At 33.4% G+C, this 22,192-nt stretch overlaps 1 protein-coding gene across 4 annotated transcripts; it reads right to left on the bottom strand.

The window, feature by feature from the left end:
• Positions 1-4,931: 4,931 nt before the first annotated feature.
• On the bottom strand, positions 4,932-21,470 carry LOC128177747 (protein phosphatase 1 regulatory subunit 36-like). Of its 4 annotated transcripts, none has more exons than XM_052844584.1 (17): positions 21,336-21,470; positions 21,057-21,124; positions 17,779-17,844; positions 17,419-17,613; positions 17,184-17,285; positions 16,663-16,803; positions 16,466-16,508; positions 16,176-16,258; positions 15,975-16,030; positions 15,732-15,813; positions 12,871-12,900; positions 11,922-12,011; positions 8,654-8,743; positions 8,385-8,489; positions 6,983-7,023; positions 6,719-6,762; positions 4,932-5,122 (listed from the first exon to the last, which is right to left on the bottom strand). In XM_052844584.1, exons 1-16 carry the CDS (start codon positions 21,369-21,371, stop codon positions 6,740-6,742), a joined length of 1,251 nt encoding a protein of 416 aa, XP_052700544.1. In that variant the 5' UTR covers positions 21,372-21,470; the 3' UTR covers positions 4,932-5,122; positions 6,719-6,739. The 4 variants fall into 4 exon arrangements, with proteins under 4 accessions (XP_052700544.1, XP_052700541.1, XP_052700543.1 ...); XM_052844581.1 differs by lacking the exon at positions 6,719-6,762 and adding an exon at positions 6,096-6,146; XM_052844583.1 differs by lacking the exon at positions 6,719-6,762.
• Between the last annotated feature and the right edge of the window lie 722 nt (positions 21,471-22,192).

Raw genomic sequence — 22,192 nt, 5'->3', positions numbered from 1 at the left:
CACCTTTTGCTAATAGGGGGTTTTGATTGGTGGATCTATACCGTTATGACATCACTGAAAATATGCTAAAATATTTCACCTTAGGTCTATGTTTTCTTAATCTATTTGATTTGAAAGACCATACACAAATTAAAGAAATAATTTGAAATAATAATAAAATTCTGTATTCAAATAAGAAGTTCACTTTTCAAAAATATTTAAAATAGATAAACATGTCAAGATTGGATATCCTTTTCATATAACGTTACATGTATATTAGGCTAGGCTATAACAAAAAGATTGCAAATGTATTTAGCCTAAAACAACATTACTTTTCAGTTTAGTTTAATTTTACGATAGAAATCGTCTGCTGTATTGATAATGTTCTCTGTTAAGGAAATACAATGTGTTTTATGGGCATATCTTTCTGTATCTTTTGGTAAGAATCAACTGGATTCAGACTGCGGGGTAATATTACCTATACACTACATGCAAACATTGTATAAAGATGAATTTCATTGCTAAGAAAATGTGCAATTTGTAAGTTATATCTTATATAATCAGTGCTGAAAACTAAGTGTTGATAAAGATATATATATATATGTGAGCATTTGGTTTTGCACACATCAAAAAGTAATATAAGTATATGTTCAAACAGTTTCATATTCATCTTGTCATTATTAACAGGGGACTACTTTATTCGGTTGACAGTTTTTTTTTTCATTTCTAAGCTTGCAAGTTTAATTTTTTGCGAGGAGTTTTGATCTTTTTAATAGCTAAGTTACTTTCCGTCCATTATGAGCTCTTTATCAGAAATTGAAACAAATTAACTTGTAGCGACTGACTGTCCTTGCATGTTAATCAATATATAGATACGATTACAGCAACATTGATATTTACATATTTTTAGCTAGTGTTGTCTTTTTTAAACCAGCTTGAATGTGGGGCTTGAAATAACACCCTCAACCAATTAATATATCATTAATTAGCTTTATATGAGAATTCATCAATCCTAGAGGAAGGGGCATATTAGTTTAGCAGGAATAAGAATTCAAATACATGCTCATAAAAATAATCAAAGTACTGAAGTACTGTCGGGAGTTGATTTTATTGATTATCATCAATATTAAAATCAACGATATGTTATTTTGCCTGGCAAGTAGTTTCTAATCTGTGTTGGCACGCACAATCGATCATAATTAATATATGAATTCTCGAACTTTTCCGACAATAATTTCGAGAAAACCCGGCCCATATGATAGAATTAATTCCATCAAACTGTCAGTAATCGAAATGTTTCTAAAATTTTACACGTCTGGATCCAAGCAATATTGAACTCTAGTCTCGTTCAACCAGACGCTCGGCTGTCTCCGTTAATCTCCGACTACCAAGAGAGATTCATTGCTTGTCGGAGATTTACGGAGACAGCCGAGCGTTTGGTTGAACGAGACTATATTGAACTCTGGCGAAGGAATACATGCAACTACTAAAAAACAATTAAATTGTTCGTACTATATAAAATCTGACTATTTTCAAGGTATTTATAAAATACGTTTTTTGAAAAACAATGGTACAGCATGCAGTACACCGAATTTATCTATTATTTTCAAGATCTAAGTCTTGTCAGCGGTGATGATTTGTGCTTAGGTCCAAACACTGTTTCACTTTCGGTTTGCCACAGTAACTGCATAGGAGAGTTGATTAAAATCAACTCCCAAAAATTGTCCTTAGGTTGAAACCATATTTCGCCGTATCGTAATTTAAAATGTAACTTATCTTCATTACCGGAATAATATGCAAAATAAATAATTAGTAAAATCTACTTACGAATTTGTTGGACTTGTTCGTTAAATGGGTGTTAAAAGTAGTTACTTAGGTTTTTGGAGTCCGGAGATTTTGTAGTAAAAGTAAATTTATGTCTAGCTATATAAACATGCCAATTTTGATAAACTTAACAAACTTATTTCTGGTTCAGACTGGCATACATTGTACGTTAGCTGTAAACCAGCTGAATACTGCGAACTTCTTACTGCCAAATGTTTACTGGTTGTTGTAGTGTCTGCTGCTATGTTTTTGTTGTTTTTGTTTCTTTTGCTTTGCTTTGACGACGGACAGACGGACGACGGACAAAATGTGATCAGAAAAGCTCACTTAAATTGAGCTTTCAGCTAGAAAAATCGGTATGCCAAAAATATTTCTTGGCCACTTTTTAATTGTCATTTTAGTTATTTGCATATATTTTAGTACTAGTTAAGTATATACATACAGAATTTTTAGCTTGCAGTTTAGTTGGGGAAAATAAACGTTTCAAAATGCAGAGCAGGACACCTTGCAACTGTTTTTTAATGAGCAAAGTCACAGATAATAAGATATTAAACTAATCAGATACGGGAAGATGATAAAAATATTTCGACCCCACAAAAATAACCCCCCCCCCGAAAAAAAAACTCAAAATCAAAACAACAAAAATGCTAGCTGTTGCTACTGTTATCAACTCTGTACACTAACTTGATTGTATATGCTGTTGCCATTATTCATGAACGCAAATCATCGATTGTCGAATCATTTTGCCTCTGAAAAAACTGAATCGCATCTTGAAAATACATATAGACGATTGTTTCTGGACGGTAACCATACTTACGGTTCATTTTCTGTAGTTTTTGCCTGCAATACGGTTATAAGTTAACTTTCAGTAGCGTCGGAACAGCTTGAAAGTGAGAGTGGAAGGTGACCTTTATCCGATCTTGATTTTTGACGAGCCAAAAAACCAAAAGAAACAAAAACAAAAAAAAACCCAACCCATTCTCAAAACCTTCATTCGCCGGGGGGGGGGGGGGGGGGATTGGGGTTGTTTAAAAGTAGTTACTTATAGGTTCTTGGATTCCGGAGATTTTATAGTAAAAGTAAAGTTTATGTCTAGCTATATAAACATGCCGATTTTGATAAACTTATTTCTGGTTCAGACTGGCATCAATTAATTAAGAAGTTAACTTTCAGTAGCGTCGGAACAGCTTGAAAGTGAGAGTGGAAGGTGACCTTTATCCGATCTTGATTTTTGACGAGCCAAAAAACCAAAAGAAACAAAAACAAAAAAAAACCCAACCCATTCTCAAAACCTTCATTCGCCGGGGGGGGGGGGGGGGGGGATTGGGGTTGTTTAAAAGTAGTTACTTATAGGTTCTTGGATTCCGGAGATTTTATAGTAAAAGTAAAGTTTATGTCTAGCTATATAAACATGCCGATTTTGATAAACTTATTTCTGGTTCAGACTGGCATCAATTAATTAAGAAGCTAACGATGTTAACCATGCCATTAAAAAAAAAAATTTCGTCAACCTTCTTAAAAAACATGTTAGAGAACGCATACCCGAAAAATCAATTGAAACATTTTAGATTAAGTGAAAAGCCATGGTTTAACTCGGTACTGCGTAGAGAAATTCGTATTCTAAATCGACTGTAGAAAAAAGACAAGCAAATAAGTTATGTTATACAGCCAAATTTAAGAAAGCTAGAAAATGGGATATTTCTTTTCGAGATTATACAAAAGAATTATTAAAATTTAAAATACCTGCAGTATTGCCATGAAAGGTTTCTGCCTTGCAGAAATATACGAAACATTTCCATCTAATTTTTACTTAGAAATGGCTAAAATTAAAATACAGATAACCACGCCAGTTTGTATTATGATAAACATGGAAGAGTTGTTTAACAGTAGCTAAAATAACCAATAACTCAAAGACGGTTGACCGGTCATATATGAATATTGGATAAACTATGTTTCATATTTTTATATTTGTTAATTATAGACTTCAGTCACAAAATATAGCTAATTGTATCTCCAATACAAAAACTTATATTTTGTTGTTAATTACATGTATATATCATGCATATGCAGAGGATTTCGGAAGTTTTTTTTCAGTCCTTTTTGTGTTTTTAAAATTTCATTGGAATGTCTTTCAACTGTTTTATTTCAATTTTTTAAAATAAGAGATTCAATCTGATAAGGATGGGTGGGGTCCTGGCCATAAACACCTGTGGTCTGGGTTGGTCTTTAAGGTGGCTCATTACATCTTGAAATAGTTTCTCAAATCAGCAGAAAATTATACTTGATTATGAAAGATCTCATTATGCAAAAGAAGTATTAAATTGAAATAGGCTAAAAATATGCAACTGTGGGGAAAAAATGATGATTTCAAAAAATATAAACAAAAGCTCCCCAGGCGGATATTCGAACTCATGATCTGCGGTTTACAAGTCAGATACTTTAACCACCAAGCTTTAATGATATTAAAAAAAATTGAATGATCCAAACCATTTAACAAAATATATTTTGATTGCCATATTGTGACTTAAAAAGTATATACACGCATTTAAATTTTTTAGTGTCCTTGTCTGTGATAACATTACGTATTGATTTTGTACTATACAGTCCAATAAATTCAATTGACGTATAATTGGGGCACTAGCAGGGTCTGCTTATTTATATTCAATTATTTAATCATACAATTGCTGAAAATTATATAATTATAAGTAATAAGGGGCTCACCATAATAAGGAATCTTTCTTTGAATATTATAAGGTGATAATTTTGGTTGGGATGTGATCATATCTATCATAAGGCCCTTCATGCTTTTTGGGGATTTGATCATGCCCCTGCCAAAATGATCACCTCATAATACTCAAAGAAAGATTCCTTATTCCTTGATTAAGTCTTGGTGTAGTGAGCTATCTTAAAGGTGATTTTTTTTCAAGGTGGGGGTGGGGTGTTTGAACCACAAATCTTTCCAGCAGTAGGTTTATGCAATTTTTTTTCGAGATTGATAATCTTAATTGATACAAAATTAATTCAGCTCAATAAACCTAGACTTATATATCAAGACATCACATGTCATAAATGTATACAAAACAGTGCATTTTTTCCAATTTTGTAAAAGAATCAGAGAATAATAATAATACATTTCTTACATTTATTTACAACACATAAAAACCTTGTCTGGCAAGTGTTCTTTATAACAAAATATCTAGATAATTATTTTTTTTTCACTGAAGAATTCCTTTTGTTTACATTTCCTTAAGTTGCTATGTCTCTTCCGCATCAAGTGTGGCTGTGGAAATGGCTGTGTGTTGTCGACTCACTCTCTGCTCTGTGGATAAAAGCAATTAACCCAATTAACAGACACAAACTAAATTTGTCCCTTAATTCATATTCATGGGTAAATCTTGTTGTATCAGCTAAACTAGACAATAGTTTCAAATTATATTTATTCCTATTCCATAAAAAAAAATTACATTTGAATATTGGTATATTATGGATTTTACCAGTATTTTCAAGCATTTTCATTAGAACTATTAAGAAAATTCACCAGCTGATTTTAAATTTGATAAAACCTCAAAGTTCCATAGACTGGATATACTGGGACAGTTATGATCCATGTGTGGACCTGGCCTCTGTATATATGTCATTATACTTTACCAAGCATGGGCTCTATATATTGCTGCATGTATGTTTTTGTGCATCTCATATATCCTACTACAGAAAAATTACCCTCCTTTTATAATGGTACACTAGTAAAAATATAAATATGTATATTTTTCCCTACTTAATATATGGAAAGCACTTAAATATGTAATTTACTCACCATCTCATAACTCATGCACACTCTGTTTGATGATATAATGTTAATGTTTTACAAAGTGGACAAGGTTTGCAATAACAAGGATAAACTGTTTTGGATGCTTTGATATTTCCTTTGAATTGAGATGACCAAAATAACATCTCTCTCTCTCTCAAAAACAAAATGTCTACTGTACTATAACTATAGCGCATCTTCATTACTATCGAAACATACATTTCCAGGATTTGATAGTTATAGAGCTTTACTGAGAGACAGACAATGTGATGTTAAGTCTGAACAGCCACAGTAATTAGTAAGTTAGCACAAACAGATAAGAGAACTATAGTTAAGATATTGGACATTCAGTGTCCCTCTTTCCTTGACAAATTTTGTTAAAAATAAACTTCCGAATATTACACATTAGTTTACCTATATTTAAATGCATTAATTCCTGAAGTAATAAAATTTGATTTCATACCATGCATTTATTTTTATTTCTTACCAAACATTGAAAACATGTTGCTAAGCAACCTCTGTCGTTGCTTCAGCTCATCTGCAGAAAAACATCCTAAGCAATGTACTTAATCCAGTTCAATGAAAAACAAATCAAAAAATATTATAAACTAGCTATTCTCATAAATCTTTCATACAGAAAATAAAAAAAAATCTGTGACTTCATTTTTTATTCCTTTATTCTGGAGAGCTTTAGAAGCACAGTTGTTTTATAAGCAATTCATATTGCTTAAAAAAGAACTAACAACAGCACGCATGGATCTAGAGGGGGGTTGGGGTCAGAGGAGGGGGTGTTGGGGTAAGGACCTGTTTAAGGGTGTACACAAAATTTGATATAAAATTCAAACAAGCAGCTTTAAAAGAGCATACCTAAAAATATCAGGTAATTCTGATTGTTAATTTGTTAACCAACAAGCCTCCTTAAATTGGTTATCTTTGATGTCCTGATCAAGACTCAAAGAGGATGACAACATGTTAAGCATTATCACACAATGGTTGAATAGGGGACTAAACAAAAATCTCAAGACACAGATTTCATAAAAAACACAGTGACCATATCTCAACCCAATTCACACTGAAATCTGTGCCAGAGAATTAGATACAGAACCATACCCCGAGTGCAATGAAGAAAAATCATTCCTTCTTTTCCTTATCATCTGAAATATGGTATGTAATGGTTTATGATGATTTCAAATCTAAATCAGCAACACAATACCCCTTGTTAAGTCACATGTACACAATCCACTAGGAAACAGAGAAGAATCATGAAATACAAGGACTTAGTTTTATGCAAAATTAATTTTAAATATATTTTAAAAAATCCTTGGTTTTATAAATACAGTACTGATGGACATTGTCATCATCTCAGCCTCTTACCTGGAGGTACTGTCTCCCCTGACTGGTCTTCTACTGGGGTCCTGTAACATATCAAAGCATTTAATAACTAAAAACTGAAGTCTTGCCAAAGATAGTGACCTGAGAAATTGATTTTTGAGAGATAATTCTTTTTAATCATTTGATGATAAAGTTACAAATTATCTTTGCATGTTGATGGTTTAAAATTAAGTCAAATACATGTATAGCTGCAGAACTTAGTAGCTCCATAGGGAAATTTGGGTTTACGTACCATGGATCTTCAGATCTGTCCACACAAAAAACTGTATACCTATTATGCACAAAAAGTTGTGCACTGTATTGCATGAACTTATTAACTAAAATAGGAACATATTCTGGGAGAATACAAAAAATTCCCTGAAACATTTTATTTTGAACAATGTTACTACTTCACTTGCCTCTGAATAAGTTTAAAAAGTAAAATGGTGTGCTTTGTTTGCAGGTAAAAATGGGGACTCCTGATCCCAACTTGAATTTAACATACTTCACTTTCTAAGATCGGTTAGGGTGTTTGAGGTAAGTAAAGTGGGGAATTAGTTACTGTTACCGTAGCTGCAGAACTGTAGCTCTCCGGGAAAAAAAAATATTGACAGACCGGAGAGCTACAGGGCCACCCATTGAAAAAATTGTATATTTATTCCGCAGAAAAATGTGAGCTAGTTTTCGACTGATTTACCTTATTTATACGCAAATTCTGTGAAAACAATTAGTACAATTAAATTCTTCATGCATTTTACTACTGATATCGTCTGTTCACTTGTCTCGGAAAGTCTTTTAAACACCATCACCAGTCCCGTAAATTCATGTGGTGCACTTTGTTTACATGTATAAATGGCGACTCCTAATCTCGATGTAAATTCAACATACTTGATTTTCTGAGGTCGGTAGCGTGTTTTGATGAAAGTCTGAGGCAAATAAAGAGGCGATATCAGTAGTAAATTGCATGAAGAATTTAATGGTACTAATTGTTTTCACAGAATTTGTGTATAAATAAGGTAAATCAGTCCAAAACTAGCGCACGTTTTTCTGCGCAATAAATATACAATTTTTTCAATGGGTGGCCCTGTAGCTCTCTGGTCTGTCAATATTTTTTTCCCGGAGAGCTACAGTTCTGCAGCTACTGTTACCGTAATAGAATATCTCAGGAATTTTTTGGGTATGAAAATATTTACAGAATACAGAGCACAGCTTTTTTGTGCACAAAACATATAGTTTTTTGTATGAATGGAACTGTAGCTCCACGGTCCATCAACCTGAATTTCCCATGGAGCTACAGTTTCTTCAGCTTTTCATGTAATACCCGTTACTCAAAGTACAAGATATCAGCTGGTGTACATATATTCATTAAAAAAACAAATGTCCCTAATCTTTTGGTGTTTCTTACTGTTTTTCTCCCTCCTCTTCATTTTCTTCATCTTCATTGTCAGCTCCAAGAGGAGACAGTGTTTGGAGGTTGAACATGGCTAGTGGCTCACCAATTATTCCGATCCTGAAAGTCCTCCTTACCATTATTACATGTTTAATGATATTTAAATTCATTAAAAATTACAAGTGACCAGGTCAGTAATAAAGTCAATAATTCCATGAATGTTTTATCTTCATTCACCACAGTAAGAAATACATGTTGTCCCTGCAAAAGCATCACATTCTTACTTGATTGTCTTTTTATTGAGGTAAATTTGATCTTCTTCAAACACCTCCTCCTCTTCTTCTTCCTCTCCTCTGCCAATCTTCTCCAACTCACTTCAAAATATAAGTATTCAAAAGATCATGCAGACATATATACCAGTATATTTACATTTTCCAGTGTCTTTGCCTGTGATAACACTACTTATCGATTTTGAACTATATATAAACCATAATACAAATTACGCCAAATTGAGGCGCCAGCGGGGTTTGCTTATTTATATTTAAATATTTAGTCATACAATGGTTTAAAATTATACAAATATAAGTAATAAGGAATCATTCTTTGAATATTATGAGGTGATAATTTCGGTCAGGGCGTGATCAAATCTATCATAAAGCCCTTCGGGCTTTATTGGATTTGATCACGCCCCGACCAAAATTATCACCTCATAATACTCAAAGAATGATTCCTTATTCTTTATATATGTACATGCAGACTCTTACTTCATACTTACTTCATACTTACTAGTGCATGCATATACATATACTTCGTCCCAACATAAGAAGTACAAGGGCTTAAAGGGGCATGGTCACAATTTTGGTCAAAAATTATTTTTCCGATTTTACAATGTTTTAGTAAGGCATTATTAATAAACAACCAAAAGTTGAGCGTCATTCGTTGAGTTATAAGGGAGTTACAAAGCTTACAATTATTTGCTATGTAAACAAAGCTTTTGTTTACATTTTGAATGTTGAGGTGAAAATTCCAGTTTTAGATTCAATATGTATGTGTATAACGTTAGGAACTGTCTATTTATGCGTCAAATGAATAAGAACATATACATATCAGCTTGAAAAAGAATTTTTACTGGTATATTGAATATATGTAAACAAAAACAGGGCACGAGCCTTGTTTAAATGACTTGTGAGTCCTATATGATGCTAATAACTCAACGACTGTCTCTCAAATTTCATGTGATCATTAGTAATGCATTCCTAAAGCTTTGTAAATAAGCACATCAGAAAAATAGGATTTGACCAAAATCGTGACCATGCCCTTTTAAGAGATACTAAAGGTTAAAAAATTACATTGTTTTGGAATATTTTTGTTCCTATGTAAAAAATTTGGCCTCTGGATCATGAAGCAATTTTAGACTTAAGTCTAAATTTCAATTGTTCATAAAATTTTAATAATTAAAATCATAAAAGTTGTGCTTAATATATGTAACTACTAATGTAATATAGAGACATATTTGATAATAGCATTTTATTTTTTTGATGTTTTTAATCATAAGATAATAATACAGCGTACAAATGAGTTAAGTCTAAGACTGCTTTATGATCCTGAGATCAGATATGTATCCGACAGTTCTATAGATTCTGCTTCCTTATACTCTAAATCTATGAAAATCTGGGCATTGCTCTGCATCAACCAACAAATTCCTTTCCTGGGCCTTAAATATATACTGATTGATTATGCCTGTGAATATTGAATAGGAAGTTTATCATAAATAACCAAAATATAACTAGAGGTACTGTGAGCAAGCTCACAATTGATACCCCCCGCTAAGAAAAATCATAACTCATGTATTTTTTCTATTATAGAAAATATTGGATGAATCTATTTCATCGTCCATTTTCTATAAATAACAACTGCTCTATTTTTTAAAACTGTTAATGCTTATATGAGTACACAAACTAATTTCTATTCTTTAAATTCCATTTTAGTTCAAGTTAACTGTTAATGCATGAGGACATTTGCATCCTTATGTTAACAAACATGACTCGAATCAAACGAAATTCCACATGTCAAGCAGCCACTTAATATAAACATTTTGAATTATTGGTATACTGAGCCCGATTTTTTTTTTTAACAATGACCTTTAACTTCCTCAATTGACCTTTGGTCAAGGTCATGACATACTCTCAGGTTATAAGCATTCTAGATGTGAATTAAGAACTTCCAATATTTGTCCATTAGAAAGATATAGACTGGACATGAGTTTTATAATTTTCTGCAAGTGACCTTGACCTTGCCCAAATGACCTTGGGTCAAGGTCATGACAAACCCTTAGCTTATAAGCAATCTTTCTGTGAACTGAGAACTTCCAATGTTTCTCCATAAGAAAGATATGGACCGGACAAGAATTTTGCACTTTTTTCTGCCATTGACCTTGACCTTGTCCAAATGACCTTGGGTCATGGTCATGACACACCCTTGGGTCATAAGCAATCTTTGTGTGAAGTAAGAACTTCCAATGTTTCTCCATTAAAAAGATATAGACCGGACACAAATTTTGCAATTTTTTCTGTCAGTGACCTTTACCTTGCCCGAATGACCTTGGGTTAAGGTCATGACACACCCTTGGGTCATAAGCAATCTTTGTGTGAAGTAAGTACTTCCAATGTTTCTACATTAAAAAGATATGGACCAGACACAAATTTTGCACTTTTTCTGTCGGTGACCTTGACCTTGCCCGAATGACCTTGGTTCAAGGTCATGACACACCCTTAGGTCATAAGCATTCTTTGTGTGAAGTAAGAACTTCTAATGTTTCTCCATAAGAAAGATATGGACCGGACACGAATTTTGCACTTTTTCTGTTGGTGACCTTGACCTTGCCCGAATGACCTTGTTTCAAGGTCATGACACACCCTTAGGTCATAAGCATTCTTTGTGTGAAGTAAGAACTTCTAATGTTTCTCCATAAGAAAGATATGGACCGGACACGAATTTTGTACTTTTTCTGCCAGTGACCTTGACCTTGCCCGAATGACCTTGGTTCAAGGTCATGACACACCCTTAGGTCATAAGCAATCTTTGTGTGAAGAGGGAACTTCTAATGTTTCTCCATAAGAAAGATATGGACCGGACACGAATCGAACAGACAGACGGACAGACGGACGGACGGACGGACGGACAGACGGACGGACGGACAAGGTGATTCCTATATACCCCCCCAAACTTCACTTGCGGGGGGTATAATTAAAGAAATTTATGTAGAGTTTTCTAATACATGTACATGCAAGTAATAATGTAATGATCAAATTTCAGCTTTATATAAAGTTGCATAGGTAACTTGTCAAGATTCTGTATGGAACAATGGTTTATTTAACTGGTGTATATATTTGGTGTTTTACTTGTTCAAATGTTTTCTTCTAACAATTTTTGATGGACACAGATCTCCATGATGTTGCAAACCAGTATCTTATAACAAGAACAAAATGCAAGATTTTGGGAGGCTACTATTAACCATTTCAATAAAGGCAAAATTAACACCAACAATATTACCTTGGTGACAAAGCATTTCTCATCTTGAACAGCCAATGGGCCTCCTCTTTAGGAGATGGTAACACAGCTACAATGGCTGGAGACCTCTGACTAATGGGTAAAAATATAAAAAATTCAAACTGATAAAGTTTTGTATTATATTGAAGAAATTTTATTCCTAGAAAGGACTATATGTGTGGTATTAAGCATTTTTTGCCCCCAAAATCAAAGTTTTATAAAGAGCTTTAAAAATAAGGTGAAAGATTGTTGAAATCATATTGAAAATAAGGGTGTAAAAGGTTATCACCACAGTGACGTCATAATGTAGAAATGACGTCATGAAGATTGCCTTATTTTGATTAATATTATAATGTTTTCTGATGGTTTTTCAACTGGGAAACATCAAGCGCAGCCTTGCTCAAGTACCATTTTTTAGTATAATGTGTATAATTATCTGAAGAAAAACAAATGTTAGTATCATACTTGAGCAGACCTGCGCTCTACACTTCCGGATGCAAAATATAAAGCAAAAATGAGAATATTTTCATTTGTTTGCGAATTTTCGGGAATTAGGTCATTTAGGTGACGTTATAGATAAACAGCAAATGAGCAATGATGACTAAAATCAAGATTAAAGTGATAGGCATCCTCTGTACAATGATATTTGAAGATTTTATTTTTATACGATACTATTTAAAAATTGGTTGAAATCGGGGCAGATATTTGACCATACCGCACATAGCCCTTTTGCAAAAAACTTTAATTCAGTCTGATTTATAAAAACCACCCCTTCTCTAATTTACACCCATAAACCCCTTATAAACCCCCCTTGGCTTAGCCAAGATGTATTCCCACTTATTACCTATCATTATTCTCTCTCCATAATCCCTAGTTCAAAATGGAAGCTTCTTCAATTTTTTTTCACACTGCCAAAACAAACACCGTAAACCTTTGTATAATCAATACTTACTGTATAATTGATTTTATTGCTGGTCTTTTTCTACAATAAATAAATTATATCTAATATAGCAATAAATCAATTAACCTATAGAAAGAAAACATAGCGGTAATCACAGATTACAAAGCTCACCAAGATGAGGCATCATCTTTATGAGGCATCACCTTTATGAGACGACCTTTATCATATTATATGAAAATCATACTTTATGACTCGGATATTCATGGATACTGTTTTGACACAATATCGTATATCATCTGTTAAAAAATTGTATGATAATCATATGTTCATTTCATACGGTATTATAAGATACAATGTTTATCAATACAATAATATAATGTATAATATAGTATGATACTGTATTGTATGATACTGTATATCATATTTGATACATAATATATATTGCTATATTCAGTAGTATATTCTCCCTATATAACTCTATATAGACAAATAGTCAATAATAATAATATTAGCTCGTCCGAAAAATATTGACCGGTCAATATTTTTTAATATTGACTGGCGAGGAATAATACCTAGAGAATATTCCCACTATTTCAATTAATCACTTCTGATTTGTTGATTCGTAAACAATGAAGTAAATAACTCATCGCGACTCCAAAACAAGGTGATGTCATAATAGACAGCCAGTCAAGGCAAGCAAACAACGGACGCACAATGCTATCATAACGGATATAAGGATTTGCGAATTATTGTGAATTTAAATCAGGTAGAACATCTGTGTCTTAATTCTTACGGGCGGCGGATCGGATCACCAGTGACCGTTTGATGCTGAGGATATTTTGGAGATGAACTTAAGCACAGTGATGAATTTGTGAATTCTTTGTTGTGCGAAGAAATTCACAGCGATCTTTTTTTAATTACTTTCTTAAATTTTGGTACGTTTCTTCATATAACAAAACAAATATTGACTGTGTTTTCGGGCAATATTGATTCCCTTCGCGTCGGGCAATATTTTGTCCCTCGGGGGCTAATATAATCAATGTTGCCCTAAACTCCAGTCAATATTTGTATAATATTGTATCATATGATACAATATGATTTGATACAACCTTGTATCATATCATATGATACAATAACATGTGATATTATACAATACTAAACATAACAATATCATAAAACAATATCATATCATAAATATAAAAAAAAAATTAGAACAATATCACATAATTGTATCATATAACTTTTTACAAAATAATATATGATATTATATTGTATCATATTATACAATAGTGTATCATATCCTATCATATGATACTACATCATAGGAATAATGATAGATCATTTAACAACAAACACATCTATCAAGCAGGTTTGAGTGAGGTAAATATTTTTAGCATCCTTGATAATGGAGATCAGGTTCTGCATCTGAAGCTACCTCTACAATTCATTTACATTATATACTTAAATCAATGCAAGCTATTATTTATAAAACATGTGACCTGTTCCAAAAAAATTTAACCTTCTTAGCATTCTAGCCTGTGAGTTGCATCAGTATCATAAGACATACCATTCATTCAAGTTTGGTGACTTTAAGACCAGTAATAACTAAGACATATTCATCGGAGGGCACCTGCTCCAAAAACTTTAACCAGCTCTAAAAACCTTAACCTCCTCCAGCATCCGAAACCTATGGCTCAGATTCAGCATTCAAGCCTGTCAGGTGCAACTTAGATTGCTATCAAAGGGCACCTGCACCAAAAACTTTAACCTGCTCCAGCATCTGAAATTCAGGATTCAGATTCAGCATCCAAGTCTTTCAAGTCCATAAGTAGGTTTGGTGCATCATCCATGCAAGTTTGGTGAAGATAGGACAGGTGATAATTTAGATACAGGACCTGCAACAAAAACTTTAACCAGGTCCTGACACCGACACAGACGCTGGGGATATAGCATAAACTCCCCCCGACTTCGTCTCGGTGAGCTAAAAATGTAAATTTTTGTGTGAACTTTTTAATAGTGTCACAATAATTACTATAAGCTTTTATCGTTTGACATTATTGTAAATATAAAAACATGGTAAACATTGGCAATATTTCGATCATTCTCCTACTTATCTTGACATTTCATAATATTTAATACAGAAACAGCATTCTGAAAGTTCTTAAATTATTAAGAACCAGTTGCCCTTTGAAATTATGTCACTTTGTGGTGGCTGGAGCAGAATACAAGAGGCCAATAGGCCTTAACGGTCACCTGAGTAGCATATAATCCATACACAAACTTGTTGAGGAGTCTCACATATTCATTTAATAGGTTTTGTAACCTAAAATTAACAGTCTTTTGAGTATAATAGTCCTACAATAGATCCTTTAATAATAAAAATAATTTTCTGTACAACATACAAAACCTCAGGTGACCTAAAAATAGCAGGATGGAGATTCGCTTGAACCTCTGCAGAGGAAAGGGAGAAAAGTATAAATTAAATAGAAATAGAACATTGAAAGTGGTCAGGAATGTAGCTAAGATTTTTAAGTTCTATTTGAAAGATAAGAATGAGATTCAACTGTAAAATTAGACAAAAAGTAAGGCCTAACTCCATGTTTAGTTTCAGATGCATTTGCATAAACCATTGCTTCTTGTGCAATGACTATCTCACTGAATGGTCCTAGGGAAATCAAAACGCTTACTAGGTTTGTTACTGACTGACTACAGAAATATACCAAGTTGATCAGTCTCATAGATGGTGAGGCAAAGCCAAGATGTCTATGAGACTGATCAACCCGATACATATCTGCAGTAAGGCAGTAATAAACCTAACAAGTAATAGCATGATAATGTTAAATTGCAAACCACAGCCTAAACTTATACTGCTTGGATATTTGCAACTGGGTATGAAGCATCCGATTACTTACGGATGCAGTCTCCGGTATTCTGCTGGGGTCAATTTCTTCTCCTCTTTGTTTTCCTTGTCTTTCTTTTCCTTCAGATCTTTCTCTATTACAAAAAAGAAGAGGCCATTGGTCTTAATTTACAGTCTTTCGAGTATAATACTGTCCTACAATAGATCCTTAAATAATAAAAATAATTTTCTGTACATTGTGTAATTAGTCATGATGCATGAATTAAAAGACATATGGTGTGTTACAAAACCTTACCATCAGGTGCATTTTTTACCCGAATCGCAGGATTAAATGTGTCTGATCTTAGCAACCTGCAGAGAAAAATACATTACTGCGTAAATGCTCCCATCAATTTCAAAATTATTTAAAATCTTGAAATATATTCTTAAAAGATAATGATTTATTCTGACTTGGTGATAATCAAAACTAAAAACAATGTAGTTGAAATCTTCTTACCTTCCTATTTCTTTTCTAACATTTTCGTATTCTTTCTTTTTAAATGCAATCCACACGAAATAAGCACAGAAGGAGTAAAGGGTCTGCAACAGTAGAGCAAACATAACATAAGGCTTGTAAAATTTCATAAACACTGAAAAAGCACCAATATTTCTCAAAATCAATAATCACATACTCATAAATTTTTAAATTATCATATATTCCATTACATTCATTTTAACATAAAATGATGCCAAAATTAGACTACAGATGTACATATCTTTACAATTATCATGATGTCTATGACAAACCTCAAACATGCTTCTGTCCTTCAGAGTAGATGAGACTCTTGATCTAAAGAGGAAAAAAAATGATCTACTAATAGTTTCTCATAAAAAAAAACCACCATTAATTTTATCTTCTGTAAATTTCCTTCATTTCCTTCTAATGCAATCTACTCAACAGACAGCACAAAGCATTATGCTACATATTGACAATAAGTCCCTACCCTCCACAAGCCATGTGGTGCACATTTTCCAGCCCCAGACCCAGCACAAGTAAACAATAGGACTGTCCCAGCAGTCTGTGTGCCACCTTCAGCTTGGCACAGGCCACTTCATAGGCCTCCTTCTCTGACTTACTGGGCTCTCTGATAAAAAAAAATTTGTAAAATTTCCTGGTAAGCAATGTACAGATATATGTGTGCATATACATTCAAAAGTTTTCTCTGGTAAAAACAGAAAACTGGGATGCTTAAAAAAGTACAGGTACTACATGTTTACTGTATACATGGAAATATTCCCCCCCATATTATTTTTGCCCCTTTTCCCTTGTTTTCCGATGGTGAATTTAAGAATGGATGAATTCTATTTAGCAAATTATAATATCTCTGTTTACACAACTGCATCCGGGCGAATTCAAGACAGAGCGAAACCGTTTGTAAGTGAAGAAGGGTGAAAATAAGACGGGCGAAAATAACCCTGTATACAGTTTGTAATGTTGTAATATATGCTTGTTACTTGTACTTACATGTAAGTTGTTGTGTTTATTTTGTGCTCTTGGTGGAGTTTATCAAAGAAGCAATGGAAATAACTCAGAAGATGTAGAAGAAAATTATCAAACTGGTCCGTGCTGCAACATATCACATGTTATAAATTAATGAAAATGCATGAATACATTTTATAATGACTTCTTTTTAGTATACATGAAATTGAATACAACTTTTTGCACTCCAAATACAAAATTTTTGTGGAATATAACCTACTGGAATATTCCCTCAAAAGTTTCCGACAGATTTTCTCCATCAAATATTGTGCTGTAAGCAACTCCTTTCACATCATCCAGTGTGACGGTAGAGTGTTCTGTGGTCTGTTTAATTGGCGGATGTGGAGATTTTGTGGCATTTCTTTTACTTTGACCTCTGTCTCTAAATCCGCCCCTTGCAACACTGGAAGCAACTCTAAAACAAATCAAATTTTAAAAAATCCCAAACATTATTTAGTGGTAACCAATATTTTGAATTATGAATGCATGTTATAATTCTCAGGACACCTAGGCCCTTTCTGTAGCATACTCAAAAGTAACAGTCTATTTTCAGGCTAAAGAAATAAAGGTCATATTTTACCTGTCTTTTAATTTATTTCCTTCTCTTGTTCTTTTTTTTCTGTCTCTTTCTGCCATTGGATTTGCACTATAATTTAAATAAATTACCATTAAATAGACACATTTTATCATTACTGGTAAGTGGATTTTGTATGTACCAAATCATTTCAACTCATATTGTATTTGATTATGGTACATGTATGTGCATATTAAAATAAAAAACCTTTACTCTCCTCCCCCTTCTCTCTCTCTCTCTCTCTCTCTCTCTCTCTCTCTCTCTCTCTCTCTCTCTGTTTTATCCTGTGTTTCATTTACACAAGTACATTTTAATAGCTGAGGAGGGATTTCTGGTATTCACTCACTTTATTTGTAAAATTCCCAGATATTAAGGTAATAGCTATAGTTCACTTGGAATTGAGAAATAATTATATAAACTAAAAGTTCCTATGTGTTATTACATGTAATGAATGTAATTCAAATATGTATTTAAATCTGCATTCTGATTCAATGATAAATGATATCAAGATCTGTGTAACATTTTATGTTTTTATGAAGAACTGATTTGGATGGAATATTAATACATGTATCTAAAAATTTGATAAAGGGGGGGGGGGGGGGGGGTGGGGTTATTGGTCTTATCAACTGTGGTCCTTTAATTCTTCAATAATAATCATACATTATAGTGGATTCAAACTGTTTCACAATAGCCGTGGTACATATACTCCTCTTATAATTTTATATGCATAACAAACAAATAGTATACCGGTAGTTTGACAAAACTGACTATAACTGACTATAAATAATTAAAACTATTTAAAAGACATTAATAGAAAAACTATTTAACTAAACTGTTCATCAAACTGTGTCATTTTGCATTGCACAAAAAGCAGTATACAGATGCATGCCCAGATAGCAGCACATCGTTGGCCCAATCTCATATGGTTGTATTGTCGCCGTTGGGTTAACTTTATTGGAACATCGGTGGTCCAACACCAAATATTGATAGCTGGTGATGTATTATGGGGCCAATGTTGGGCTAACTGTTGGCATATTTTCATAAAACGCCTGAAGTTAGAAAGAGTATTTGTTGTGGGATTGATATCGGCCTTGAGTTGGCCCAATGTCATGAATCTGGCTAAGCATCATGGGTAAACAACATCCAGGCTACTTTTCGTAATATCGTAGCCGCGCCATTTGCATAACTGAAGAATGAGATCCCTTCCCATATGATAATACACATGAGCAGCACTTTATGTGCAATTTGGGGTTGAACTGTCTGCATGTGAATTTTAACTTAATCAATAATCTTAACATTTCATGTCATAAAAATGCACATTTATAGAACAGTCCCTATCATATCCCAAGATATGATGTGTCTATCCATCAAATCATAAGAGGAGTTCTATGATCTATGGTTTTTTTTTGAGTGATAAACGTCAATTCTTGCTACTATTTGACTCCCTGGATAAAATTTAAATTTTTAAAACCTTACTGCACATCTATAGAACAGTCCCTATCATATCCCAAGACATGATGTGTCTATCCATTAAATCATAAGAGGAGTTCTGGGATCTGTTTTTTTTGTTTGAGTGATAAACGTTAATTTTCTGCTATTATTTGACTCCCTGGATGAAATTTAAATTTTTAAAACCTCATTGCACATCTGTAGGACAGCCCCAATTAATATCCCAAAAGATGACGTAGCTACTCCAAAAGTTGCAAGAGGAGTTCTGGAAACCATACTTTTTTTGCAAAAAAGAAACATCATTTTTTGACACCCCAATCATATTCTAGAAGATCATTTGGCGACTGCAAAAAAAAAAGATTTTTTTGGAAACCATTTTTTTGTTGTTAAAAAACATCATTTTTCAGCCATTAAATGACCCCCAGGACAAAATTTAAATTTCCGAAACCTTATTGCGCATCTATAGGATACCCTAAAACATACCGTAATCCAAAAGATGATTTGTCTACTATTGAAAATGTAGGAGGAGTTCGAGGAAGAAGGTTTTTTTGTGAAAAAACATAAATTTTTACCAATTATTTGACACCCAGGAATACTAGAGAATTTTTGAAACCTTTTTGCAGAACAACATGACACCCTAAATCAAACTCCAAGAGTTCAGTTTGCTGGTTTATAAGATGTAAGAGCAGTTTGAGAAAGTAAAACGTGACAGACGGAGCAGGGTAACAAAAATATACCCGAACTTTTTTTTAGAAAGTGCGGGTATAATTAACGTTATAAGGTTAAACGATTTCATGAAACAGATAATGGGGAGTGCAGAAGCCAAGTACGTAGAGTAAACACTGTCGAGCACATGGTCAAACCAGAGACAAAACATTTACCAGTATTTTATTTATGTCTCTGGTCAAACATACTGAAAATACTAAACTAAAACAATAGTCAATACTCAAACGTATGCTTTCATTCAAAATTTGTTCTTTGTATCGACAAACTATACACAGGCCAGTAGAATGCGAGGGGGAAGGGGGGTCTGTTTTCAACAGTTAGTTTTTCTTTAGATGCTGGTCCCCCATCACTTTTTCATGTTGTAAGTTCTAACATTACAAAGTATACCAAAGAGACGGGGAGGAAGTAACATGCAGAGAAGAAAAGGAGGGAGGAGGAGACTTGCGAGTTTTTTTTATAAATGTTTTCTTCATGAACTGCATGAGCAATAGGTTATAATTAAATTTACTCTTTTCTTATTGCTCAGGTATTTTATTTTTTGCCTTATGTTGAAAGAATACAGTGGCCCAACAAAGGCCCAATCTTGTTCGCTACATTGGCTCAACAATAAGCCAAAAAGTTGGTCCGATTAAGGGCAGATGAGCAAATTGCCGTTGGCCCAATGTTAATTGCTTACAATGGCCCAACTGTACAAAAGTGACGTTTGCCCAACATTAAAAGAATACAGTGGCCCAATAATGGCCACTATTGTCTGTTACATTGGCCCAACAATAAGCCAACAAGTTGGTCCGATTGAGGGCCGATGAGCAAATTGCTGTTGGTCCAATGTTAAATGCATACTGTGGCCCAACATAAGGAACTTTGTTGGCCAAACAAAGGTCCAATGATGTCCTGCTATCTGGGTGGATATTGTGATCATGCAAGTCAGACTGGTCTATATGAAACTGGTTTTGGAAAAATGGTCAGATGATTGTCTTTCAACTCACAGTAACTTTTACAACTGCATGGTGTGGAAGTTTTGGTGTGAAAGAGGGTCGAGGTATTCCATGTGTTGACATTTCAGGAGATCTATATATTAACCGATCATGCAAACATCTATTCTTAAATACCTCACAAAATCCAAAGATTTGGTTTCCTCTTTCCAGATCCATTTTCCAGGGACTACAGGAAGTATTCCCTGAAGTAGAAAATTGTATTATTTAGTCGTTTTGTGTGCATTTTGCATAGGGAGATAAAATGACAATACGAAAAAGAACGTTTAACCAGATAACGTTAGATTTTTTTAGCACAGGACTGTCAGCTAGCAGAGTAAAACATAAATTTAATAAAATCTAGCTTTCTTGACAAGCAAGTTGGATAGGAACTTGTAATCGTAATCGAAATCTTACTGATACGTGCTCCGCTACCCCAACTGTTTTTGACATATTTAGATTTTTTCAAATATAAAAAAAAACACTAATTGGACTGCATTTTGTACATAGCAACAACAAAGTTGGTATATATTTTAAAATTCCGATCCCGATGTGTTTTCAATGGTAGGCCCCAAGATGTTTAGGCCCTTCATTGATAAGACGCTTAGGCCCCAACATGTTTAGGCTCCAAGATGTTTAGGCACCAGCCTACATTTTTCTAAATTAATTATAATTTACATTTTATTAATTAAAACTTCATTTCATTTAAAAATTATAAAGAAGTATAATCTGCATCTCATGCATAATTTATTATTTTTTAAATAGGCCTATATTATTTTGTCACATCATATTATTTTCTATATTCAATTTTCTAATTGGAGATCAAAGAAACGGTAAAGACTTTTATTTACTTTGTGTATGACATGAATTAAATTGTTAAAACAACACCCCCACCGTATCCTGCTCCCTCTCTAGATAGGTGCTAATTAGGAGAAGATAATGTAGAGATCCTCAAGTAATACAACGAGGGTTTCACACCTCACTTTGAAAGTAAACCATGAAGAGACGGGTCTCCAAAAGAAGACAGGCTAAATACAAGTTAAGCTTCATTGGCAGAATGATTACATAATTTTGGGAGATATCCTTTAATTGTACAAATATGATCACAGAAATAATATTTCACTTGTATTTGGGTAATAAGTAGGTGAATTCTTTTGGGATATATAAGGGTTCTTAAAAATATTATGTATAAATCAGTTGCCATAAATAAGCTTACTGAAAAAAATACCATAAATTGTTTTCTTTTCTTGAAATATCAATAATGAAATACTTCC

This window comes from Crassostrea angulata, chromosome 3, assembly GCF_025612915.1.
Source record: "Crassostrea angulata isolate pt1a10 chromosome 3, ASM2561291v2, whole genome shotgun sequence".
NCBI classification, from domain to species: Eukaryota; Metazoa; Mollusca; class Bivalvia; order Ostreida; family Ostreidae; genus Magallana; species Magallana angulata.
The sequence above is the reverse complement of the archived record's forward strand: the minus strand, read 5'-3'. Positions and strand labels throughout refer to the sequence as shown.

What these genes read in the sequence shown, in the direction of transcription:
- LOC128177747 (XM_052844581.1), bottom strand. Translation starts at nt 21,371, where the DNA reads ATGTCAAAAACAGTTGGGGTAGCGGAGCACGTATCA. An exon ending in AAATCTTTGGATTTTGTGAG is followed by an intron (nt 17,845 to 21,056) that starts GTATTTAAGAAT and finishes TTTAAATTATAG; the next exon opens with TGCAAATCCAATGGCAGAAA. An exon ending in AGGGGAGACAGTACCTCCAG is followed by an intron (nt 6,147 to 6,982) that starts GTAAGAGGCTGA and finishes GTTTTTCTGCAG; the next exon opens with ATGAGCTGAAGCAACGACAG.